This window comes from Panthera onca, chromosome B3 (assembly GCF_046562875.1).
Source record: "Panthera onca isolate mPanOnc1 chromosome B3, mPanOnc1 haplotype 2, whole genome shotgun sequence".
Lineage (NCBI taxonomy): Eukaryota > Metazoa > Chordata > Mammalia > Carnivora > Felidae > Panthera > Panthera onca.
The window spans coordinates 134868614-134895427 of record NC_138344.1 but is presented as its reverse complement, the minus strand read 5'-3'; the positions used below and the strand labels follow the sequence as shown (position 1 = coordinate 134895427).

The window sequence follows — 26814 nt, the reverse complement described above, 5'->3', positions numbered from 1 at the left end:
CAAAGAAGGCTTGAGAAACCGTCACAGTCAAGACCAGCCTGAGAAGACACGGCGACTAAATGTAATGCGGTGCCCTGGAGGAGATCCTGGGACAGAAAACGGACACTGGGAACAAGCTGTGGGCTTTAGTTAACATGAATGTATCGATATTGTTTCATTAATTGTGACAAGTGTATCCTACTAACGTTAGATGTTAACTATAGCAGAAACTGGGTGAGGAGTATTTGGGAGCTTCCTATACTATCTTTGCAACTGTTCTGCAAATCTCAAATTTCCAAAATAAGTGTGTTTTTTGTTTTTGTTTTTTTAAAACACAATGTTTGGGTGCAGATGGAATAAAGGTGGCTTTTCGATTGCCTGGTTTCTGGATACACACAAATAAAAAATGGGCCGGTATGTTCCCAACACCTTATCAGAGAAGCAGGCTGCAGGGAGGAGAGACAGGGAGGGGTGGAGGGGGTGGGTCGTGGTCAAGGTCACAGAGATACTGGTGTGGCGGCAAGGGGGCAGGATGCCCAGTCTCTTGACCATTCGCATGGACAGGAGGAAGTACCCTCCACATCAGGAAGGGTGGGTCCAGGCCATCTCCGGAGACCCTTCTCCCTCCCACAGCCTGGACGTCACCTGCAGTGGCTGCAACTTTAAAACCAAAGAAAGCAACACTCTAGCTGAGTCTCAGGCCATCGTGTGGGATGAAGGTACCCAGCAAAGGGCCTTCGATGAAGGTCACACCATGCAGATTCTGTGCTCACCAGTCGTGTGGCCTCAGGCAAGCGAGTGAACCTCTCGTGCCTTTGTTTCCTCATCTGGAAATGGGGACACTAGTAACACTTACTACCTGATAGAAATCACCGTGAGAATGGATCAGGTTGTGCAAAGAGCAACTCTGGGGAAAACTCTGGGTAAAAGTTGGCCCATCGTCGTTATCAGAGTGTGAGCTTAGGGCTCGGCTTCTGCTCGAAAATATAGAAGAGGAAGAGTCCGGGGTAAAGGCAGAGGGCAGGGAAGCCGACAGAAGGTGCATCTGCTCTAATTGTGTCGTTCTCAGGGCTTGGCCCTGCTCCTGCGGCCTCCGAGGGGCAGCGAGCGGGAACCGAGCGAGGGCCTGGCTGACCTCCTCTAGGGCAGTTGCCTTCTGTCTCAATGTTAGCTATGGTCTTACTCCCAGGATCTGATTCAGGCCTCCGGGCGTGGGGTCACTTTAGGACCTAGCCCTGGAGAAGCTTTCTATTTGCTAGACTCAGCCCCCGGATCATAGGTCCATCGCTGTGTGCCCCAGCCCAGCTCATGCCGACCTCTGGGGCTCAGCCTGTACGGTTCTCGCACCCACCAACTCCCCAATGAACCTCTCAGCTCCCCCCATCTCAGTCCCGCCCATCCGTGCCACATGACCCAGCGCAGCATCTGCCTCCTCCAGGAAGTCTGCCCACATCGCTCCAGAGCTCAGCACCGCTTTCTGGCCAGGGTCAGGTCTTCTCATACCCGGGGCAGACAGGAGGTGCTGGAACATGAATCCTCACCTCCACAGCCTTGAACCAACGGTTCTCAGGGGTTGGTAGACAACAACTGCTTTCTCGTCCCTCGAGAGTGGGGGGATGACCTTGAGATGTGGGATGACCTTGAGATGCGTGTTCTACACTGGCTCCCAGAGTGCTACAGCAAGATTCACTCCTCTTTGCCCAGAGGTAACTTGCATGATCACATCCATACCTTTTATCAGCTGCCTCCCTTCCCTTCCCTTCCCTGTCTTACTTTCCCTGCTGGTGCTCCCTGGGGTCACCTTCCAAATAAACCTCTTGAACTCAAATCCTCATCTCGGGGTCTGCTTCGAGGGAAGCCCAAACTAGAAATGTTCCTCTTAGCCTCAGTTTCATCATCTGTCAACTGGGGATAATAGCAGAGTCAGCCCCACAGAATTATCACAAGGATTCAATGAGACGACATCATATAGTACTTGACGTTAATGCCAATACAGGGCCTGGCATCAGTAAGCATTCTTCACATAGAACCACTGTTGTTGTTGTGAGTTGGGGTTATCTTAAAGTTTTTGAAGCGAGGGCTGAACCCTTCGGGGGCAGAGCAGTCAAGACCTCGGCCCAGACCAGCCGGCCCTGGAGACGCACCTGCCTTCTCCTGGGAAGGGTCCTTACTGTGCTATCCGCCCACATCTACACCCACGCCTGGGCACACCTCTCCCAGTGACCAAGAAAGCTCCAGAAAATGGCCATCCCTCAGCATCAAAACATTGCACTTGGGGCTGTTTTTGAGCTGCATTGCCTCCGGGAAGGGTGGGAAGCTAATCCCCTCAGAACCTAATAGAGAAGAGTCGGGGCTCCTGGGTGGCTCAGTTGGTTAAGCGTGCCATGATCTCACAGTGGCATGAGTTTGAGCCCCGTATTGGGCTCTGTCCTGACAGCTCAGAGCCTAGAGCCTGCTTTGAATCCTGTGTCTCCCTCTCTCTCTGCCCCTGCCCAGCTCACTCTCTCTTTCTCTCTCTCTCTCTCAAAAATAAATAAACACTAAAAAAAAAAAAAAAAAAAGAACCTAATAGGGAAGAGGATGTTTCTCAGGGCCTGGGGCCTGGGAACATTGACCGGGACACTCACTGGCCTGAGCCCCCGACTCCGTTTTTCCACACGGTTTTATCATCCGCTCTGAAGCCGTCCGTTAGTTCCAAACAGAAAACTTTATGGTGGGGAAGGACGACACAACAGACCTTGTTTTCTCGAGCACGACAGTCTCACAGCCTGCCCTTCGAGCTCCCTCCCTGCTCATCCCCCCAGAGGGATCTACAGACTCCCAGGCTGCCCCTGGTGCTGCGGTGGGACTCGCCTGGCCCGCGGGGCACCTGCCACCATACCCAGAGGAGGCCTCCCTTGAGCTGGGAAGGATCCTGCTGGGCTGTCGGGCCTCACTCCCTAAGAGTGAGGGTCCCCACGCCCTAGGGCAGGGGCACCTGTGACAAACGGAAGTTGGGACGTGGCTGGAAGCCCCCAAGTTCCGGTAATCCCGAAACTGCAGACTTGAGTCCACTAATCAACCGAGCCCCGTGTATTCGGGAGCTTGGACCATCCCCTGGACACAGCGCACGTAGACTGCACACTGCATCGACGCTGAACCCCGGAGGAGTGCTCAGCGGCCGAAAGGCATGATTCCACCTGCACGTGCGTGTATCAGACAGCACAGCAGCAGCCGGACTGCCTGGGTTCAGCTCGGGCCCTTGCTCACTGAGTCATCTGGGGGAGGTCACTCAACTTCTTTGCCTGCCGCTTACCTCCTCTGTGAAATGGGCATAACTGTAATGCTTACCTCAGAGGGCTGCTGTGAGCCCAAAGAGTGATGATTCACAGACGGACCTGGGACTAGTGCCTGGGACTCAGTAAGTACCTGATGAATCCTGGCCGCTATCAACATGGGGCTCTGCGTAAAGGATGCCCGGAGGGACGCACTTAGAGCAAAAGAGGCTTCTGCAGCAGACTGGAGGTTGCCGGGGGCAGGGGCGGAGGTGGGGGTGGGGGGACTGGATGCAGGGCTTCACGTTGGGGCCAGGAAATGTCTGGCAGATGTCTGACAGGACTGGTGCTGGGACAACACTGTGAACGTACTAAATGGTGCCCTTGACAATGGTTAATTTTCTGTTATGGGAATTTCACCTCGATAAAAAAGAAAACCGAAAAAAAGACTCCTGGGGAGTGGAGTAGAGGCTGAAAGAGAATAGATGGCAAAAACTTTGAGAAGACTCTACACTTTACTTTGTCACGTCTGTCCAGTTTGATTTTTTTTTTTTTTACAGTGAATACATATGCCTATCACTTTTATAATTAAACAAATTTTTTTTTTTAAAGGAAGTGGCATGGAACAGAAAATGCGTGGGGTGGTGGTCGGTAGCATTTGATGAGCTCTGATTCACTATCTACGGATCTTTCTTCCCCTGCAATGCCCCTATCACCTAGAGCAAAGCACTTTAATTGATGGTCCCATTTCAAAGTGAGAGAAAGGGAGGCTCACTCAACTCACAGAGCCTGACTCAAGAGCTTTTGCCTCCATCACACACAGCCCCCTAATTCTCATATGTCAAATAAAGGGGTGTAAAATGATTTCTCAGGTCCCTCCAACTCTGATATCCTCTGGTACCCTCTGGTCCCAGATGCCTGGTCCTGTCCACAATCCCGTCTCCTAATATTGAAGGCATTCCCTTTCTTCTCCAAGTATCAACACAGGTGCACGAATGCCCAGAACATCCCGCGCCGGCCACACAGTTCCCTGCTCTCCAGCAGGGACACCAGACCTCCCACCAGTCTCTCGCTCCTGAGTTTGGGGAAAAGACACCCCAGTCGAAAAGCTGATAAACCCAAGAAAGGAATGTAGATGGGCGGTTGTGCAGAGGCCAGCTGCTTGGGTGGGAGCCCAGGCAGCTCCTTGTGGCTGTGCCCGCCCACCCGTCACAAGGTGAAGAGACCCCAACTCACCCCAGCCGCCTCCCGCTGCAGGATCCTGGCTGCCTCCGCCTGGCCCAGACCCAGCTGCAGCCACACCGGGCACGTTTTGATGAGCTTCTCCAGGACGCTGATACCCCGCCGTGGAAGACAGTTCTTCGGGGTGACCGGCAGACAGGGCCCCATGCCACCTTCCTCCTCTTCTTCCTCTCCTTGTTTGCCAACATCTGGAATAGGACTGAGAACAGAATCAAATGATCAGCCCATCCTGCAGCCAGCCCAGGGACTGGTGTGCAACAAACGGGGATTCGGTTCAATGGGTCAGTTATTCATCCAGCATCTGTGAAGCCAGGAGTCCTTTGGGAATTAAAAGATAAACCACGATCTTCCCCTTAGGGTGCTTACAATAAAATGGGTTGGATACGCACAGAAACAAGCAGCGGAAGCATTGGGATGAACATAACAGAAGCACAGTGTAACAGAAGTAGCTAATTCCAACCCAGGATGGCTTCAGGGAAACACAGCAGGCATTGGAGCAGACCTCTGAAGAGAATTTTTAAAACTGTTATTATTTTTATTATTACTATTTTTTGTACCTCTCTCTAGAGGGTGCAAGTGAGCCAGGGGCAGAGAGAGAGAGAGAGAGAGAGAATCCCACAAGGGTCAGAGAGAGAGAGAGAGAGAGAGGGAGGGAGGGTGGGAGAGAGAGAGAGAGAGAGAGAGAGAGAGAGAGAGAAGTGGGGCTCTCTCACAAAGCGGGGCTGGTGTTTTACCTGAAGGCGGTCTTGTGCTCACCTGAAGCATGGCTCAAGCTCACCTGATGTGGGACTTGAACTCACAAACTGTGAGATCATGACCTGACTCGGTCAGATGCTTTAAGGGCTGAGCCACCCAGGTGCCCCTTTTATTATTTTTTAGTTTATTTGTTTATTTTGAGAGAGAGAGAGAGAGAGAGAGAGAGAGAGAGAGAGAAGAGAGGGAGAGAGAGAATCCCAAGCAGGCTCTGCACTGTGGGTGTGGAGTTTGATGTGGGGTTCAAACTCACAGACCAAACTCACAAGCCAAAACCAAGAGTTGGACCCTTAACCGACTGAGCCACCCAGGAGCCCCTTAAAAACTTTTAAATTGAGGGGCGCCTGGGTGGCTCAGTCGGTTGAGCAGCCGACTTCGGCTCAGGTCACGATCTCGCGGTCCGTGAGGTCGAGCCTCACGTCAGGCTCTGTGCTGACAGCTCAGAGCCTGGAGCCTGCTTCGGATTCTGTGTCTCCCTCTCTCTGACCCTCCCCCATTCATGCTCTGTCTCTCTCTGTCTCAAAAATAAATAAAAACATTAAAAAAAAAATTAAAAAAAAATTGCTCATTGATAATATTTTATGTTGATGACACGTTGAAATAATAGTTTGAGTGTATTTGGTTAAAGAAAACATTATTAAAATTAATTTCACCTGTTCCTTTCTACTTTTTTTAAAGTTTATTTATTTATTTTGGTGGGGGTGGAGGGGTGGAGAGAGGGAGACAGAGAATTCCAAGCAGATTCCACACTGTCAGTGCACGGCCCGATGCGGGGCTCAAACCCATGAACCACAAGATCATGACCTGAGCCAAAGTCGGATGCTTAACTGAGGTGAGCCACCCAGGCGTCCCTCCTTCTATTTTCTTAATGTGGCTACGAGAAAATTTAAAACTTCATTTGTGGCTTGCATTATAGTTCTATTGCTCTGATACAGACATTTCCAGAAGGCTCCCTTACATCCCTCCCAGTCAACACTCTCTGCTCCCCCAGGGTGAGGATGTGATAGGTCAGGGAGGGGGAAGGAGGCCTATCACAGGCCAAAGAAAGAGCAAAACCAAAGTAGAGGTCCAGTTTAAGAGACCTCAGGCCCTCCCCCAAATGCTCACTCCACCGAAACCCCTGCACACACAGAGTTTTGATTTTGAGGAACTAAATCTCTCGGTGTATCTGCAGGGATGGGAACCCTTATTACCTAGGAAGCTGTGGCTGGTGCCCCCCTTTTGCCTGTGTCCCTGACTAGCGGGTGCTAGTAAGGAGACCCCCTGTGGAGGGACCAGGCCAGGATGAACCCCGTTACAGGCACAGAAAAGTGGAACCAGGTGGTGGGGGAGAGGGGGTCAGAGGGCAGCAAGACCCAAAAGTCCTGATGAGGGAACGGCATCTCCTAAAGGGAAGAGCAGAGTCCTGGCAGGTCTTAGGTTGGAGGGAGGCTGGGAGCGCTGGACCAAACAGGTCCGGCAGCGCCGTGTTGTTTAAGCAGCCGGGTTTTGCAGAGACTCGGCTAGGGGGGGTGTGTGGTAAGCCAACGTGGGTGTGTGCTAAAATTCCCTCCTGACGCCCCCACTCCCAAATCCCTGGAGAAGCCCTCCGTCTCAGGGATGCTGGATGTGCAGGCACGGATACTTGTGGATTTCCCCTCCGGGTCCACGCAGAGAAGTGTGCCTGGTCATCAGGGCAACAGGAGTGGGCCGGGAGGGGCCGTAGGGCCGCCCTATGGATGTCCGCAGGCCGTGGGGCTGGGGCCCAGTGGGCCTCATTTGGAGTTCAAGTCCAGGGAGGCCCAGCCGATACTGATGTAACCTCTTCCCAGGCCCTGAAGGATGAGGGTGGTCACAGCAGCTCCTCTGGGACAGAAGTGAGAAGGGTGGAGGCCAGAATTACCCAGAAAAGGGCCTGTTCATTTGCTCTAACCCCTCCCCCCACTTGGAAACACAAAACTATCTTCTGGAACCAAAAGTCTTCATGATCATCTTTAAACCTCCTTACTTGGCCCGGGGCCTCCCCCAGAGGCAGGTTGGGGTTCTAATGGCAGCTGGGGGCCAGAGCTCCAACTTCCTCTCTGCCCCCAGCTAGGCTTAGGCCTTGAAACGTCCTTTCCCTCAGAGTCTGTTTTCTTATCTGTGCAATGGGCAGGGGGTGGCCCGGAATATTCCTCCACTTACTGGGTGGCCTGAGGCGGGGCCTGGGCTTTGGGGACAAAGGTCCTCATTTTGTCCTATGGAACCAAAGCCATGATCAAACAAACAGGCTCTGTGAGAAAGGAGGGGGTCTGTCTTGTATTCACTTGTACCGTGAACAGTCTCTGAGGGTCTGCAAGCTCCAGATGTTGTTCCAGGCACTGGGTTAGAGCAGAGAAAACAAAACCAAACGAAAACAACAAACCTCATGTCTAGGAGAGGGGCCAGGTGACAGACAAGGTGAACGAGTGACCTAGAGTGTGTCAGGTCGTGCTGAGCTGCACCGAGGACGCAGATGTCTGGGGAAGGGCGAAGGCCTTTGAGCAATCTGACCCGGAAGCCTGGGGGCTGGCAGGTGCAGGGGTGGGGATGCGGGGGGAGGAGGAGGGGAGGTCGGAGGGGGCAGGGTGGGGGTCCCTGTAAGATTCTGGAGCCACTGGCAGAGGTGGCTCTAAATCCATATATATGAACACCTTCCCTGGGCTTCTGATTAGCAGCTAGCCCACTGCCACGCAAGCTTCCTCAGCAAGAAATGGGCCCTCTATGACCTCATGGGGCCCACGGGGCCTCATGGGGTGGCTTCTGGGCCCATGGAGAGTCTTCAGGGATCCACAGAGATGAAGCTGTTCCCTGCCCCCAGCTCCCTGGGAGTCCCACCTGCATCCCGAGGACAGGGTGACCAAGGAGAAACTGCCCAGCCTCCAATGTCATGGGCACTGTGCCGCCTCTCCCTTGTGATCACATCCCTTCCAGCTCTAAAACCTTCAATGGCTCCCACCGCCTGAAGGATCCAATCCAGTCCCCTAATATTGAAGGCATTCTCTTTCTGAGCCCTGCCCCCTACAAACTCCCCTACAAAGGGCTGCCCTCCATCAGCTCAGCAGAACCCGAGCTTCCTCACCCTGCTCTGTCCACCTGCAATTCCTTCGGGTTCCCTGTTACTCCCTCCCAACATTTTCTCCAACGGGCAGCCAAAAGTTTAGTGGATTGGACCAGAAAGCAAGAACCACACGAGGAAAGATGGATAAATTACACATACCAAAATTTACACACGTGTCCACGTTTTCGTGAAGAAAACGAATACTCAAACCATAGGCTCAAAGAAGATATCTGCAAAGCATACACCTAACAGAGAACAACCAAGTCGATGTTAAAAACGGACACAAGATTTGAAAATACCTCAAAGAAGAAGGCATATGAATGGCTAGTAAGCCGGTGAAAGACTGCCCAACATCATTAGTCATTAGGGAAATGCAAATCAAAACCACAATGAGATGCCGCGACACAACCACCAGAATGGCTAAAATTAAGAAGACTGACGTCACCAATTGGTGAAGATGGGAAGTAATCAGAACCGTCGCATGTTATTGGAAGGAATGTGAGTTGGTACAACCACTTTGGAAAAAGGCCGGTTTTTTGGTTTTTTAATTTTTCCTTTTAAGAGAGCATGAGTGGGGGAGAAGGGCAGAGGGAGAGAAAGAGACAATCTTAAGTAGGCTCCATGCCCAACACAGAGCTCGACAAAGGCTTGATCCCGTGATCCCGGGATCATGACCTGAGCCTAAATCAAGAGTCGGACGCTCAACTGACTGAGTCACCCAGGCGCCCCGAAAAAGGCAGGTTTTTTGTGTGTTTTTAATAAGTCTAAACAGACACCTACCATCTGGCCAGCCATCCCACCCAAGAGAAATAAAATATGTCCACACAAAGACCTGGACATGAATATTCATGGCAGCTTTCCTCACAATAGCCTGACACTGGTCCAGGGGTCCATCAATGGCAGAATGAACAACAGACAGTGAGTGGTATCTCACTGTCTATCTCACAACAGACTAGGAAGTGCTGATCCATAGAACCACGTGGATGAATCTCAAAAACATACTGAGTGAAAGAAACCAAATGCAGAAAAATATACATACTGTCTGAACCCATTTGTATGAAGTCCAAGGGGTATACGAAGATATGTGTATTTACGTTGCATCGTATGTAAATTTTACCCCAAAACGATACAAAAGCACCATCAGTGAATACTGAACTCGAGCTAATGATACGTATGCTAATATATCCAGGGGTGCCCGAAACTTTCTTTGAAATGGTTTAAAAAGTAAGGTGGATTCACAGGAGGATAGAGGGATAGATGGGGGTGTAATAAAGTAAATATACAAAAACATTAAGGGTATGTGGTGGGTATATGGGTGTTAACTGAAAAATTCTTTCAACTCTTCTGCAAGTTTAAAATCTCTTAGGGGCACCTGGGTGGCTCAGCCGGTAAGCGTCCGACTCTCGGTTTTGGCTCAGGTCATGATCTCATGGTTCTTGAGTTCGAGCCCTACGTTGGGCTCTGCACTCACAGTGGGGAGCCTGCTGGGGATTCTCTCTCTCTCCCTCTGTCTGACCCTCCCTCACTTTATCTCTCTCTCTCTCTCTCAAAATACATAAACTTAAAATAAAATAAAATATTTTATAGTAAACTACTGGGGATAAAGTTTTCCCCATCCCTTGAGACCCATTGAGAAGAAGCCTTTCTGTTGAACTAGAAGCCCTGGGTTTGAATCCAGGCTGTGTGACCTCTGGCCAGTTACGTTACTTCTCCGGGCTTCAGTTTAAGCATCTATAAAAAGGTAGTAATAACCCTTACATAAAAGGGTTATTACGAAAATTTAGTGAGACAGAGGTCTGCCGGGTGCTTAGCACAACTCAGCAGATGTTAACTATTGTTTTTCTATCACTCCAACCCTCCAGCTTGGTTCTTGTCACTACAATTCTTCCCCTTTGTAGTCTTGATTTTAGGATTTAGCACATTTGATTAGAGTGACTGGGGTAGACATCTGTGTGCTGCACTTGGCTTGTAACCTAGACAACACCTGGCCCCAGGGGTAACCCACAAGTTCCAGCACCTTGTGGCTCAGCGACGGCCCCTGGCAGTAGGAGCTGATGTGGCCAGGCTGCTCAATACCAGTCATCACAGCAGTGAAACCAAATCCGACACGGTCTCAGCTCTGGGTATTTCCACCTTCGCGATTGTGCTTGAGCCCCACAGCCCAGCCCCAAGCTCCATCACTGGCGCTGGCATTCTGCGGTCGCAAGTGGGCGCTCAGAGCGCCCAAATGACCCCAAACCCAAAGTCAGCAGGGATTCGAGGATCAGAGGGTCCGGCCCCGCAGGCCTTCTTTGGCCTGGTCAGAGCAGACACCCTTGTGAGCTCGTTCCTTCGGGGCTCTGGTGCTTTCGTGACTCGGAGCAAGGCCCAAAGCTCCCAGCCTTGGCTCGCTCCTTCTCTGCTGGCAGAGCAGGTGACCCCGACACCCACGTCCTCCCCCTCAGCGGCCAAACTCCAGCAGAAGGCCCTGCAAAGGCAGCCAGAGGAACCTTTGGGTAACGAGCGGCACTGTTAGAGAAAAGTAAGGAGCCTCAGAAACTTTAATGTTTTAATTTATATTTGAAAGAGAGACAGAGCTTGAGCAGGGGAGGGGCAGAGAGAGAGAGAGGGAGACACAGAATCTGAGGCAGGCTCCAGGCCCTGAGCTGTCAGCACAGAGCCTGATGTGGGGCTCGAACCCATGAGCAGTGGGACATGACCTGAGCTGAAGTCGGACGCTTAACCGACTGAGTCATCCAGGCGCCCCGAGGCTCAGAAACTTGAGAGCAACTCCACAGGAAAGAGCAATTGTTCACGACCTGTTTCCTTCGGCTCACTGGTGGGGGGCTCCAGTCAGGGCCTGCTGTCCAAGGACACCAGGCTGCCAGCCCAGAGGCAGTGTGCTCTGACACCCGAGGAGACCCTCACCCTGCACAGCATGGACACAGCAACCTGGTGTATTTGGGGGACTTTCTCACCAGCTTCCCTGACGGAGGGGTGAACTGGCATGTCCTCGTCTCCCTGGTCTGGTTTCTATGTCCCTGTCACGGGCCTATGAACCTGGCTTTGGAGAGCAAAGCTCTGCTCGGGGTGGACAGGCTGCCCCAGCGTGGGGTCAGGGCAGTGAGGGTGACGGCTTGGGGTGTGGGGCCTGGCTCGATGCTGCCTGTTTGGAAGGAAGAAATGGAAGGTGCCCAGCTCATGAGTGCCCCAGGCCCAGGGAGGCAGTTCAGAAAGTTCAGCGATGCCTCACTGTGCAGAGAGCTGAGGCTCCCTTGTGCAGGCTCAGCCAGCACTCAAGTAGAATGGGGGATCGAAGGAGAGGTTCCACCCACGATCCCAACCCCAAGAAGCTTCAAGATCAAGGGGGTCTACTGGGATGCAGAAGCCTGGTCCCTGCCCTCACAGGCTCTCAGGTCTGTGGGTGTGCCCCAGCGACGGATATTATGGGATGGCCAGATAACTGTACAAGGTGCATGGGCACGCAGATGGCATGGAGGGGGGTGGATGGGAGGCGGCCCTGGTAATGCCAATCAGGGCAGTAGCCCGCCTGTTTGGTGTACAAGTAGCCCCCAGCACAACCATGTGTGGGTGTGCTCTGAGTACTCTACACAAGCCCTTAACTTGGGCATCCTCGTACCTACACACCTGGGCTGCACTGTGCCCCCCAACATGGTACGTCCAAATTTTAGCCCCTTGTACCTTAGAATGTGAACTTGTTTAGAAAAAGGATCTTGTAGATGTAATTAAGTTAGGGATGAGATCATCCTGGGTTGAGGACGGGCCCTAAATCCAGCGGGAGGTGCTCTTACAAGAACAGGGAAAGCCCGTGAAGAGACCCTGGAAAGTCACGTGAAGGCAGAGGAAGTCCCCAAGCCCAGGAGCACCGCGGGCTGAGGGGGCCACCACTAGAAGCTAGGAGAGAGGCATGGAAGGGATTCTCCCCCAGGGCCTACAGATGGAACCAGTTCTGCAGATACAATGCTGGCCTCCAGAATTGTGAGAGAATAAGCTTCTGTTGTTTCAAGCTGCAAAGTTTTCAAAAGCTGCCACGGTCCTGGGAAATCGATACTCGACACCTAACAGTCCCAAGTCAAGATGAGGACACTGAGGCACAGAGAGGTTAAATAGCTTACCCAAGGTCACACAGCCAATACGCGGCAGAGCTGGGATTCAAACCCAGGCAGTGTGGCTCTAGAGTTTGTACTTAAAAGTACTACACTATTCTAGCTCTTGAAGGAATTTAAAAAATTTCCCATGTATTTGTGTCTTTGTCATACACGGCAAAGGAGGTTAGATAATGTTGTTATATCATCTGGAATGTATACAAACATACACAGAGACATATAAAAACGTACAGAGAAATAACTTCCAGAAGGCTATGTAAGACATCATTAAAGACCGTTATTTCTGAGAAGTGCAGGGGATTTGTTTCAATTTTTTATACTGATTAGCATTACTTATATGATTAAAACGTATCTTAATTAAATAAATGTGGGAAAATATACCTGTTTGTCACATAAACGAATGTAGGGTGGAGAGCTGTTGGCTTTGGGGTCTCCCAAGCCTGGCTCGTAACCCAGTTTTGCACAGACTCTGGTGGGGCTTGGATGCCTTATCCAACCACTATGACCTCCAGTTTCCTCTTCTGAAAAGGGAGTAAGTACAACCAGCTGAGAGAATTTCTCTTGGGAGCAAAGGAGATGCGGCAGGCAGGCACGTGGCATGAAAAGGGCACTCTGTGTGTGACGATTATTATGGGGTCATTAAGAGCACGCCTCTAAAAGCCACAATTGAATTGCCAAATGGATGGCAGCAACCACCCTAAGCTTCAGAAGTCCAAAGTCCCCTCCTTTCCTTTTGAGGTGGCACCTGTTTCTCCAGCTGGGACAGGACTGTCTAGAGGTCCTGGAGGGGAGTGTCCCTGTCTGTGACTCTGGTGGCCCTGAGATGCAGCCATGCCTCAACGCTCCCAGGGTGAGACAGGACGGTTGCCCAGTGCTGCCCCCAACACCCCACCCGTTTCCTTGTCCTCCATGCCGACTGCTCCTCAATGAAATGACTCCTTCTGCACAGACCAGAAGGGACCAGAAACACAAGGACCAGCGTGTGGGAGGTGTGAGACCTGGTAGGAAGGGACATCAACCTCTCAGCTGGTGCCATCTCTCTACAAACTCACCACTCGAGGGTCGGTGGACATTTCACACACTCTGCCCAGCACAAGGGCGAAGACCTGGGGCTCATTAGTCTCTGTCCCAGCCCCTGCCGCGCCCTGGCCAAGTGACCAAGGGCAAGGTATTTAACGTCTACAGGGCTCAGTTTTCTCATCTGTACAATGGAGCTGGTAACACCTGTCACATGCAACGCACACCAAGCAGCACCTGGTCCGTGATAACACTTCAAACAGGTCTTTATTCTGGCTGGGGCAACCACATACACAGTCATGTTCTGTTTCTCCCAGGAACACCTGTTGCTACAGTGGCAACATAAGAGATGGCCCAAGATAAGCAAGAATCCACGGCTCGGTCCTCTAGGAGCCGCTGGGGCACCAAGAGGGTTAAGCACCACCGAGAATGAAGACAGGTGCACCTGTTCTGAAAATGATTGTCAAAATCTAAGAGAGACGGATGGTGTGGCCCAGGCCCAGCGGCCCCTCCCAGGATGCACACAGGCACAAGGAGACGATGAGGATGGCTGGCTGCAGGGGCGTTTGCAGTGACCAGACAATGGGAACGACCAAAGTCCATCCCTAAGAGAATGGGTCCATAATTTGTGATTCTATCCACCCGGGGCCATCACGCAGCTGCTAAAAGGCAGGAACCAATGCAACACAGTGAAATCTCAAAATCCTGTTAATGTCCTGATTTTAGTCCTTGTGCTGAGGGCAGGTAAGAGAATGTCCTTCTGTTTGAGAAACACTCACTCAGATACATTGGGGTAAAGAGGCACCGTGTCTGCAACTTAGAACGAGCAGAGGTGACAAAACGTTCACTGGTGGGTCTGGGTGAAGAATGTACATACAGGAGTTCTCTGTACTATTCTCATGACTTCCCTGGGAGTCTGAAGTCACATTAAAAGAACAAATTTCAGGGGCGCCTGGGTGGCTCAGTCGGTTAAGTGTCTGACTTCGGCTCAGGTCACGATCTTGTGGTTTGTGAGTTTGAGCCCCGTGTCGGGCTCTGGGCTGACAGCTCAGAGCCTGGAGCCTGCTTCGGATTCTGTGTCTCCCTCTCTCTCTGCCCCTCCCCTGCTCACACTGTCTCTCTCTGCCTCAAAAATAAATAAAACATTTAAAAACATTTAAAAAATTAAAAAAAGAACAAATTTCAAAATCACTCAAACCTAATGTTGAGTGGAATAAGCACATTACAGAAGGAAGGAACATAGGGAGGTTCCTTATGTTGCCACTGTAGCAACAGGTGTTCCTGGGAGAAACAGAACATGACTGTGTATGTGGTTGCCCCAGCCAGAATAAAGACCTGTTTGAAGTGTTATCAAGGAACACACATGCCACAGCTCTTGTCTTGTTTGTGGATACGGACACACCCAGTTCAGGATGCTGGTTCCTGCCGAGGGGAGAGGAAGAAAATGGGATCGGGGAGGGGTCTGCAGGAGGCTTCGGCCAGCTCTGTGACCCCTGATTTATTTTTTAGGGGATCTGCAGCAATAAGCCAAAATGACAAGGATTTAACAAAACTGAATTATGGGTACTCAGGGCATCGTTATGTTTTCCCCTGGACTTCTGTGTGCTTGAAATACTTAATTAAAAAGCAAACAAAACACCCACACACCTTCCCCCCAAGATCTCAGCGTGTGTCACAGGCTGAGGAGATCCAGGGTGGGAGGTCCCCAGGCAGCCAAGCTTATTATTCCCTCTGCCAGCTCAATTTCTACGGTACACTCCAGCTTTTTTTTGTTTGTTTGTTTGTTTGTTTGTTTTGTGTCGTGAAGTCAGTTCTGGAGCGTGAGGGCTGTGCCGAAAGGCCATGAAGATAAGCCCAGCCTGGGGGTGGTTCACCAGTTCATCCAGAGAATCAAGCCCCCGGGGACTTGTGGGGAAATCCTCGGAAAACTGCCACAAGGTCACTAGAGAAGAAGCCAGAGGTCACTGGGGCCATTTTTCTGGAAGCCACAGGACTCAGGCCAGGAGCAGCAGCTGATGCCAGCTGGAAAGGCACCCCAGAGGCCCTAAGGTAATGACCAAAGCCAAGCCACTCCACCTGGCTGAGCTCCAGTGCCCCCCACCGTGATCAGGGAGACCAGGCCACCTCCCGGAAGGTTGTCTGAGGATCACGTGGGACGGCATACGGAAAGAACCCAGCCACGGCTGACGCAGAACAGGTGGTAGGTACTAGAGGGGATGGGGCATTTGGGACAGTTCACAGAGACGTCCAGATGTGCAACGACTGCTGATTTCCACAGCGTAGACACTGCTGGCCTTGCTGACAATGACCCATCAACGGTTTAACCAGCAGCTCGCAAGGTTCCTGAATAGCTGCCCACAGGCCTTTGTGAGCCTCCAAGCCGCTGGCCTCTACCTCAGATGTTCCCCTAATGCTGAGGTTCTCTCTGTAGCATCCCAATATGTACTCGTTGTATCTGTTTGACGACTTCTAGTGACAGGGTGGCTGGCTCACTACCTCACTGGGCAACCCATCGTGAGAAGCAATTCTCGATGTCTATGGAGACGAAATGTGTTTCTCTCAAGCTTTCCCTCTTGTTGCTTTCTCTATACGTTATAGGGCCTTGGGGACCACTCACCCGCCCCCCACAGAGCCCTTCAGCTATATGAAGATGGCTGGCACACCCCCTCCCCCACCCCAGGTCCTCTCTCCTCTTGGATGAACAGCCCTACTCTTCGACAAGACTTCCCAGAGCTAACGTTTATCAGCTGTTTCCCTGTTGGCGGGCCTTGAGCTTGGTGTTTTACATACACCGTCTCCATGAATTTGCAAATGAAGTGATTTTTTTTTTAATAACATTTTAACATACACAACTCAACCATTTTTGGTATGGTCACAGAATTATGCAGCTATCACTATAATTTTAAGACATTTCCATCACCCCAGAAGGAATCCCATACCCATAGGCAGTCATGATTTCCTCCCAACACCTCAGGCAGTGGCAACCACTAATCTACTTTCTATTTCTGTCTTTATAGATTGGCCTCCTAGATATTTCATATAAGGAATCAGATAATATGTGGTCTTTTATGTTTGGTTTCTTTCACTTGCATATATATATATATATATATATATATATATATATGTATGTATTTTTTTAAATTTTTTAATGTTTATTTTTGAGAAAGAGAGAAAGAGAGAGAGAGAGAGACAAAGCATGAGTGGGGGAGGGGAAGAGAGAGAGGGAGATACAGAATCCAAAGCAGGCTTTAGGCTCTGAGCTGTCAGCACAGAGCCCGACAGAGCCCGATGCGGGGATCCAATCCAGGAACCGTGAGATCATAACCTGAGCCGAAGACAAACGCTTCACTGAGCCACCCAGGCGCCCCGCATATATATATTTAATTCCAGTGTAGTTAACATAGCATGATATTAGTTTCAGGCATACAAAACAGCGATTCAACAATTCCATACATCTCATCAAGATACATGCACTCCTTGTTGATTGATAGGGGCATATGTACCCCAATGTTTATAGCAGCGCTTTCAACAATAGCCAAATTATGGAAAGAGCCTAAATGTCCATCAACTGACAAATGGATAAAGAAGATGTGGTTTATATATACAGCGGAATACTACTTGGCAATGAGAAAGAATGAAATCTGGCCATTTGCAGCAACGTGGATGGAACTGGAGGGTATTATGCTAAGTGAAACAAGTCAGGCAGAGAAAGACAGATACCATATGTTTTTACTCACAGGTGGATCCTGAGAAACTTAACAGAAGACCAATGGGAGAGGGAAAGGGGAAAAAAATAGTTACAAACAGAGAGGGAGGGAGGCAAACCATAAGAGGTTCTTAAATACAGAGAACAAGCTGAGGGTTGATGGGGGTGGAGGGGCGGGGGCTGGTGGGGAAAATGGGGGATGGGCATGGAGGAGGGCACTTGTTGGGATGAGCCCTGGGCGTTGTGTGTAAGCGATGAATCACAACAACCTACCCCCAAACCAAGAGCACACTGTATACCTGAGCCGAAGTCCGACGCTTAACCAAATGAGCCACCAGGCACCCCCACGGCACCCTTACTGAAAACCAATTGAATGTAAGTTACAGCGGAGTTTGGAGCTCCCTAATCATACTGTTTCACCATCCTTCTGAGCATGCTGAGTATCCTCTTTGTATTTTCGAAACGCAGAGTCTCAAACAGGGACTCTTTTGAGTTCCCCAGATGTGCCCTGAGCAGTGAAGAAAGACCCATTACCATCACTTCCCTCATCTAGATATTCTACCCCTATTAACGTGACGCGAGACGGCATCAGCTTTTCCCCAGCCACAGACGCAAGCAACACTCTGATAAACGGTGGGAAACTGTTGCATTCTGAGGTCGGGATTCCCACTGTCGAAGTGAAGGGAAATAACAGACCTACGAGATGAGCAGCGGTTGTGACAAACGCCGTATTCGTCAGGAGAACAGGTAGGATATAAAGGCGGTGGCACTGAGCTCAGACTCAGGAGACCACGGTCTCGTCCTGTTGTTCACTATGTGACCGTGGGGCACTCACTCCTGCTCTCTAGGTTCCGCGGCCTCTTGAGAAAAATGAGCAGGCTGAACCGGACCTGGGACGGCAGGTAGGTTGAACGTGCACGCGGTCGGTAGCCGCTGCTTAGACTGATGTTGAAGGCTCCGCAGGAAAAGAAGGCTAGGACACAGCGTGCTGTCCGCCACGGGCTCCGTCTGGCTCTGCCATGCACCCACATGGACCCGACCAGGGACTAAGGCTCTTTCCAGCACTATGAATTCCACGATTCTGGACTCAACTGACCTGTGGCTGGACGCCACCTAAAGGCTTCTCTCCCTAGCTGGGCTGGCTCGGCCCCAGCAGACAGCCTGCGAGAAGGCAGGTGGCCAGCCCAGCTTCTCTGTGGCCTCCTTCCTGCCAGATGCTTTTCCTCGACGTGTAGAAGCTGAGCCACAGCTGCTGCCGGATTCTACCTCTGGCCCAGCGTTTGGTGCACACGGGACCAAAAACGCGGCTCCGGGCTGACCACGGGGATGGAAGAGATGGGGCCAGTTTCAGAGTCAGAATGTCTTCAGCCTATAATGTGCACAACCCACAGCCCGGTTTCACAGGCTAAATAAATGCCTGAGGCCCTGGTGGGTTCCCACCGACGCCTGGGGGCTCCGAGGACGGTGTTTGGAAAATCGTGTTGTGAGAAAGTTCCCTGGCTTTCTCTCCACCCAGAAACCGAAAGGCCTTCTGCGAGGCGGTGGGACACAGGGTGCAGCTTAAGCCGCGCCCCCGCCCCCCACCCTCCCCCCACCCCCCCACCCCCCCACCCAACACTTGGTGGGTTAGCCTCAGGAAACTGGGATGCGGTGCTGTGGGCCCCTGCCCACAGCTTCTCAGAGGGGAAGTCAGCTTAAGCAGGTCTTCCGGACCCCGGAAGTGCTGAGAACGGGTCAGGCTGTCTCAGTTCGCACGTCACAGCCCACATCAAGGGGTCTAGCAGGTCAAAGGCCTTCAAACTTTCCACACCTGTGTGTGCTGCCGACCTCTGTTGCTTGGCACATGCCAGGCACTGCCCGGCTCCTAGCCCTGCCTTCCAGGCTGTCTGCCGGGTCCTCCGCTGACCCCAGGGGTTCCACCTGCTTAGACTGAGCCACTCCAGGGCCCTGGTGGAGCCTGGTGGAGCCAGGCTCCAGTGCTGAGCCCTCTGGTGGCTGCTCCCACTATGCCGGGCCTGCCCCCAGACCCCATGTCTCAGGTTTGACTGCTGGCTCATAGCTTCTCTCTGCATGGCCCTTGGCCCTGGCCAATCTGTGCTCCTGAGAGCCTTGGACACCACAGCCTCCTGGGAACCTGGGTCAAGTTCCTCCACCCTCCTGGTGGGTAGTAACTTCCTGTGGCTCACAGGTCACAGCCTCTGTCCCTATCCCAGCCAGCCCCTTGAACCCAGCCTTACTTGACTCAGCCTGCTGGCCCTGCCCACACACCAGTCCTAGGCTAAGACTACCCACTCCCATCAAGACCCAGCTCATAGATCATAATACCAATTCTTTCCCCAGTGCTGTGTGCAATTGGGCCTGAGCGATGGCAAGGGCTGGGCTGATTAGTGGTTTGAGCACGGGCTCGGGAACCAGACAGCCTGGACTAGAATCCCAGCTTGGTGACCTTGACAAGTGACTAGAGCTCTCTCTGCCTCACTTTCTTTACACTTAAGATGGGAGGTATGAAAGGCACCTGGGTGGCTCAGTTGGTTAAGCGTCCGACTTTGGCTTAGGGCACGATCTCACGGTTCATGGGTTTGAGCCCCATGTCGGGCTCTGTGCTGATAGTTCAGAGCCTGAAGCCTGCTTCAGATTCTGTGTCTCCTTCTCTCTCTCTCTCTCTGCCCCTCCCCAGCTCGTGCTCTGTCTCTCTCAGTCTCTCAAAAATAAAATTAAATAAATAAATAAAATTTCAAAAATTAAAAAAAAAAAAAAAAGATGGGAGATATGAGCATTACTACCTTATGGGATTCTGTAAAGAGTTCAGGAGAGTGCCCGGCATACAGCAAGCATCAATGATGTTACTCTCAACCATTCATTCATCCAATGAGTATTTACTGAGCATCTACTATGGACCAGACAAAATTCTAGTCTTGTCACGATAATAATTACAAAAATAATCATACATAGTGAAAAAGCAGCTGACCTTTCCCTCCTTCCTCGCGTCCCCCGCCTCTGCCCAAATCCTTAGCAACTTCACTGAACATGAAGATGGTTACTGGAAAAGAGAGCATTTGGGGGACAGATTTCCTGCCTGGGACTGAAGCTGGATGCAGTGGGGACACAAGAACCCAGGTCACCAAGGGCATTGGGCAGGCCTGTGAGCAGCTGTGACACCTGTATGTTGACATGGGCTGCGGCCACCTCTGCAAAGACACACAGGAGAGGGACCAAGTGTTGCCCTCGGTGGGGGACGGGGAGGCTGGGGCACAGGGGTGGGGGGAAGGCGTTTCACTGTATACCTTCTCGCACCTTTTGAATTCAACTCATGGGACTCTACCACCTGTTCCGAAAATAATTAAAACAATTTGTAACTTTGAAAAAGAAAAGTTCTCATCAAGGGGATTTCAGATGTGGAACCGAGCTGGGTTCTGCACAAGCACCTCTAGAGAACGCAGCTTTCTTGTTTTGGCTAAGATGGCACATGCAGGTCATTTCCCTTCTAGAACTTATCTCAGAGAGATATTTCAGAGGTGAGATAAGGCTCCACGGACAAAGATGTTTACTGCAACGTGACTTACAGACGTCAAGAAGGAGAATCAAATGGTGAACAACGTCTCTTGTCACGGCCCGTCTGCTCCGGGCGCTCTGTGTCAGTCATGCCTACCGCTGTGCGCCCAGGCTCAGCACAGAATAGGTGCTCAATGAAATTTTTTTAAATGCTTGAATGACTGGGGAAGGATTAGTACGATACGAAATTGGCAACAGCCAATTATTTTTGATCTACAAAGAAAGCAATTTTAGATATTCAACCTAATACAAACCCTGGAATCACATATCTATAAAGATACAGCTGGGGGCGCCTGGGTGGCTCAGTCGGTTAGGTGGCTGACTTCGGCTCAGGTCATGATCTCGCGGTCCGTGAGTTCGAGCCCCGCGTCGGGCTCTGTGCTGACAGCTCAGAGCCTGGAGCCCGTTTCAGATTCTGTGTCTCCCTCTCTCTGACCCTCCCCTGTTCATGCTCTGTCTCTCCCTGTCTCAAAAATAAATAAACGTTAAAAAAAAAAAAAAGATACAGCTGCACATGTGCAAAATGATAAACAGACAAAGATACTTGCTGGGTTCACTGCAGCATTGTCTGCAATGGGGAAGAGACTGGAAACAATCTAAACGTCCATCGGAAAGGGGCTGGATGAATGAATGGATACCAGGCAACTGCTACAAGAAGAATGAAGAAGCCCTCTGTACACTGACATGGAAAGGCTTCCGGGACATGTGGTTACATGACAAAAACAAATTACAGAACAGTATGTATACTGTGTTCCCTTGTTGGGGGGAAAAAAAAAGATCATTTGCATTTGGAAAAAAGGCACTGGAAGAAGATGCAAGAAACTAATCACTAGCTGAGCAAGTATAGGAACAGACACACAGGAGACAAGGTGGGAAGAATTTTTCACTATACATCTTTAAAATATATATATATATATATGTATATTTAAAAATATATAAAAATATATAAGATATATAAAAATATATAAAATATATGTATATATTTTTAAATGTTTATTTTGAGAGAGAGAGAGCAGGACAGGGGCAGAGAGAGAGGGAGAGAGAGAATCCCAAGCACGCTCCAAACTGTCAGTGAAGGAGAGCTCGATCTCATGAACTGTGACATCATGACCTGAGCTGAAACCAAGAGTCAGATGCTTAACTGACTGAGCCGCCCAGGCACCCCTAAAAATATATTTTTATGTTGAACCCTGTGAATGTATTACATACTCAAAAATAAACTAATAATGTTTCCAGAGATTTCTGTGCACCAGGCATTGCTCTCTATTAACCACATTAATCCATTAAAACAACCCTGTGCCATAACTCTGGCTATCATTCCCATTTTACAGAGGGGGAAACTGAGGTACAGACATTAAGCAACTCACTAAGGCTATGGAATCGGTAAGGGCAGAGCTGGGATTTGAACTCTCTGAGTATACAGTCCATGTTCTCAACCACTCTGCCACGTCTCTCCAGGTTCCTGCTCATGATATAAAATGAAACGTTGAAGAGTATAAACATACGAGAAGAGAATAAAGAGATGGAAAGACAGATCTGGTCTGCGGAGTGTCAAGGTATGAATTCTACACAAACCGATTTGAAGAATCCATACAATCCCAGCTGGATTCCCAAAGGTGTTCCATGAAAAGGCACGCAGAGATGACAAGGGTCAAGGGCACCCCCGACACACTTGAAGAACGGGGGTAGGATTTGGTTTGCTGGGTACCAAGACCTGTTATAAAACTACAGTGATTGGGGTGCCTGGTGGCTCAGCTGGTTGAGCGTCTGACTTCGGCTCAGGTCATGATCTCACAGCCCCACGTCGGGCTCTGTGCTGACAGCTTGCAGCCTGGAGCCCGCTTCTGATCCTGTGTCTCCCTCTCTTTCTGCCACGCTCTGCCTCTCTCAAAAATAAACATTTAAAAAATTAAAAGTAAAAAGTAAATCACTGTACAGTGATTAAGATGTTGTGGTACTGGCACAGGGACAGACAAGTCAGTGGACTAGAACAGTCCAGAAACAGATGGACACATACACAGGTCCTTGACTTATGCAGGGCCACAGCAGGACATTGAGGAAAAGAGCAGTCTTTGCAACAGAACGTGCTGAGACAACTGGGTATCCATGTGGGAAGAAAAAAGAAACGTGACCTTTCTTCACAGCATATACAAAAATCAGTTCCAGGGAGACTCTGTCCTGACCTAAATGCGGAAAGCAAAACAAAGAGCTTCTGGAAGACAATAAAGAATATCTTCATAATCTGGTGGAAGAGAGAGATTTCTAAGCAGCGCCCATGCGTGCGCGCGCGCACACACACACACACACACACACACACACACACACCAACCTTAAATAAACGGATACATCTGACTGCATTAAAATGAAGACTTTCTGGGGCAACTGGGTGGCTCAGTCGGTTAAGCATCCGACTTCGGCTCAGGTCATGATCTCGCGGTCCGTGAGTTCGAGCCCCGTGTCAGGCTCTGTGCTGACAGCTCAGAGCCTGGAGCCTGTTTTGGATTCTGTGTCTCCCTCTCTCTCTCTGACCCTCCCCCGTTCATGCTGTCTCTCCCTGTCTCAAAGATAAATAAACATTAAAAAAAAATATGAAGACTTTCTGTTCATCAAAACACTGTTAACAGAGTAAAGGCAAGCCCTCAGGGGGAGAAGATCCCTGTAACTCACGTAAGCAACAACGGGCTGGTTACTGGATTATGTACAGAACCTCCGCACATCAGTAAGGAAAAGACAAGACGTATATAAGCAAATAGAAATATGGGCAAGAGGCTTGAACTTCACACTGAGGACATCTCAGTGGCCAACAAGCATATGAAAAGATTCTCGACAGCATGAGGAATCCAGAAGCCTGGAATTACAACTCCAAGAGCCCACAAGAACGGCCAGCGTGAAGAAGACCGGCTTTGGCAAGGACCAGAAAGGAGTGGGAGCGCCGGGGCCTTCCTGTTCCATCGGCGCAAATATAAACTGTTCCGGCACTCATTGTTAATCCTGAAATGAAGGGATTGCTTTCTCCTTCTTTCACCCTTTTCTGTACATTGCAAATGTTTGCACCGAGTGTGCGCTATTCTGAAAATCAAAAAATAATAGGTGAGCATTACAGGGGAAACAATAAAAATGGAAGAATGGACGGATGCCTACAACCGCGTCTCCCCGGGAGACCAGTCTGCTCCTCTGGGTCTCCCCATCACATAAAATGCCACATGTGGGGATTCGGAGAGATCACCGTGGCCCCCGCCTAGCTGTGCCTCAGCCACCCTGGACAAACCAAGGGAAGGGCTTCTGTCCCTAGGGATCCAACCTGATCCAACCCTCCCCTAACCTATGGCCCCTCGTCCTTTTCAGTCTCCTCATCTGGAGAAAAAATGGGAGACATCATGCTGACACCCACAGGGCCAAGGAGCTGGGCAGATCAGATGGAATTATGTACGTGGAAAGGTGGACACCCAGACGTATGTAACACAAAACAGATCCAAAAAACCCAAACCGATTCCAAAAGTTATTTTTCAGCCAGTAGAGATTTCCCAGCTTACGGTCTGGTTGGTGCTGTCTGAAGGACCATATGCAATGGTGGAAATGTCCAATGTCTGTCCTATCCAGTGCGGTCACCGTTAGCTGCCTATGGCTATGGGGCACTTGAATTATGGCCAGTGTGAGCGTCACTGTGTTTTAATTAACTTAATTTGTAAAACAGCTATAGGTGGCCAGAGGCTAATGTATTGGACAACAGGGGTCTAGACTTTTGCACTGTTTAAATCTCCATGCGCGCGAACTCACGTACTATGTGGGAGATTTGTTTTAATTAGAAAGAAGAAATAAGATAGAAAGGAAAATTCCACGCACGTTGAGGGTTATTACCATTAGCCGTTACTCTGTTCAGAAAGCTTTTCAAGGGGGAGATTCTGCTCTTGGCCACCTGTTCCGCTGTGTAAGGGCCCCTTCTCTTAGGAGGCTGGCCGCGGGTCTGGCTTTGCACACGGATCCCGGCCCACCCCTTCCTGAGCTTCTACAAAGTTCCCAGAGTCCACGTCCACCCTTCTGCTGCCTTGTCCTTCCCAGGGGTGGACCTGGTTAGGAAAATAGGGCTCAGATGGCTCTGGGGAGGCGTGTCCCTTGCCCCTGCCGGCCCCCTTTCCTTCAGGAGCACCCACAACACGTGGTAGCCCACATGTCCCCCGGTGACCCTGGCCTCTGGCCCCGCCTGCCGCTTACTCAGTGGTTCCCCATCATCTGGGGGAAAAAGGAAGGGGAGCAAAGTGCTCCCTTCCCCCACCTGCCACTGGGGCTGAGGAAGGAGAGGAGGCAAGGGGGGTGGGGAGAGCAGCAGCCCATGGTGGACGTGACTCACCCAAGAGAGACAAGGGGCCTCTGTGCCCTTACTCAGGCCCCTCCTGCTGGATCTCTGCTGGGATTTCTTTTTTCCTTGCCCTTAGCCTCTGGGGGCCTGCCCAAATTCCACTCTGAGCCTGGCCTTTCAAGGTCTGTAGAATGAGACTGAGAACAGCACCGACCCTATGGCACACTGTGAGGACAAGACAGACAGACCACTGTGTGCGGAGCTTAACGGTGGGTCATTGATACATGGTCACTGCAGACATTACTCATCCTGGACAGCGGAGTGGGGCCAAAAATGGTTTGCTCTGGAAAGAGAGCCGGGGTCTATCCTAGCCGTTCGCTGCCGTCGTGTCCCGGGACGAGTCTCCCTCCGTCTCTGGACCTCAGATCTCCCAACAATGAAGTAAGAGGAAGAATGCTTCCCCCTCCCCGCCACGACTACCTCAGGGGGTTGCTGGAAGGGTGAAATGTGACCCTAGGGTGTGGGGATGTGCTTTGACAAGGTGAACCCCCATTTCTAAACCGGGGGCGAGGTCAGGCACAGAGCCGGCCCGGGGCTGATTCCCGATGGCTGCCTGCCCGCGGGCACTGCCACGGGCGTGGGTATGCGGGCTGCGGACCACCCGCCTGGCAGCACCTTGCAGGAAACTGCCTCAGCGTCACATTCCTTCTGGTGACACTGAGTCACCCTGCCACCCACCCAACACTTGTTGTGACCACATTTCCTCTGCCGGGGGATAAGCGAATCATGTGAACGACCCAGCCTAACCAGTCCCGGTGTTTCTTGGCACCTGCCACGTCCTGGGCCCGGGCCTGTCTAGAAAAGCAAAAGGGATGCCCCTCTCCCTGCCTGAAATCCCACGCTTCGGGGCTGCATCTCTTGTAGGGTTTGTTCCCGGCTACCAGCCACGCGCCTCTGCCCTCCTCAGACCATACAGTCTGCACGGTCCCTGACGACTCAGCATGAGGGAAGTCACTAGTGGTGACTTTGCAAGAGTGGGAGGAAGCCGAGGACACTGGCTCGCAAACTCCAGGGGCTGCTGGGAGGCGGGGGGGCGGACAGAGTCGGGAGCTGTGAGGAGCGGTCCGGAGGCATGGCAGGCACGCTCCAACCCCTCCAGGTTGAAGCGTCTCCCCGTGACTCCGGGGCCTGGGTTGCAAGGTGGGACTCCGCCAGAGGATGAAGGGGGGCGCTGGCAGGTGGGACCAGGTGTATTTTTCTGCATGTCTCAAGTTCTTCACCTGGCCCATCCGTCCAGGGCTAAATCGGGGAGGGGGCTAGGAGGTCACCCCACCCTGCCGGAGGGGCTCAGAAGGCTGGGGAGGGTCCAGCGGCCCTCTCGCGGGGTGCGGGCTCACCCGGCAGCAGGCTCCCAGACCCTTGGGGTGCAGGGGGTTCAGGGGCTCAGGACAGCGGCTCTGGACTCAGACAAAGCTGGGTCCAGGTCCAGGCTCTGCCACTGATGGCTGGGAGCTCCGATCAAGCCACTTGTTGGGCCTCGTTTCTTTGCCTGTTAGCGGGGCACTGAAACACCAGCCTCACGGGCCTGTGACAATTAACTGAGAACAAGCTCTCAGCGAAGGGGCCTGAAGTAAACCCTCAACACATAACTGCTGCCATTATAGCGACACACCTATGAGTGCCAAGAATCCTCGCTTTAAAAGAAACTTTTTTTTTTAAACATCTATTTATTTTTGAAAGAGAGAGACAGAGCACAAGCAGGGCAGGGGCAGAGAGAGAGGGAGACACAGAATCCGAAGCAGCAGGCTCCAGGCTCTGAGTTGTCAGCACAGGGCCCGATGCGGGGCTGG

General features: G+C 51.2%; 1 protein-coding gene across 2 annotated transcripts in view; it reads right to left on the bottom strand.

The window, feature by feature from the left end:
* RIN3 (Ras and Rab interactor 3) overlaps positions 1–26814 on the bottom strand; it is a 125471-nt gene that overhangs the window by 80620 nt on the left and 18037 nt on the right. For both annotated transcript variants that reach the window (XM_060620597.3, XM_060620596.3), the window contains exon 2: positions 4470–4674. In XM_060620597.3, the coding sequence (XP_060476580.2) occupies positions 4470–4622 (153 nt within the window). In that variant the 5' untranslated portion in view covers positions 4623–4674. The remainder of the gene's footprint in view (positions 1–4469; positions 4675–26814) is intronic.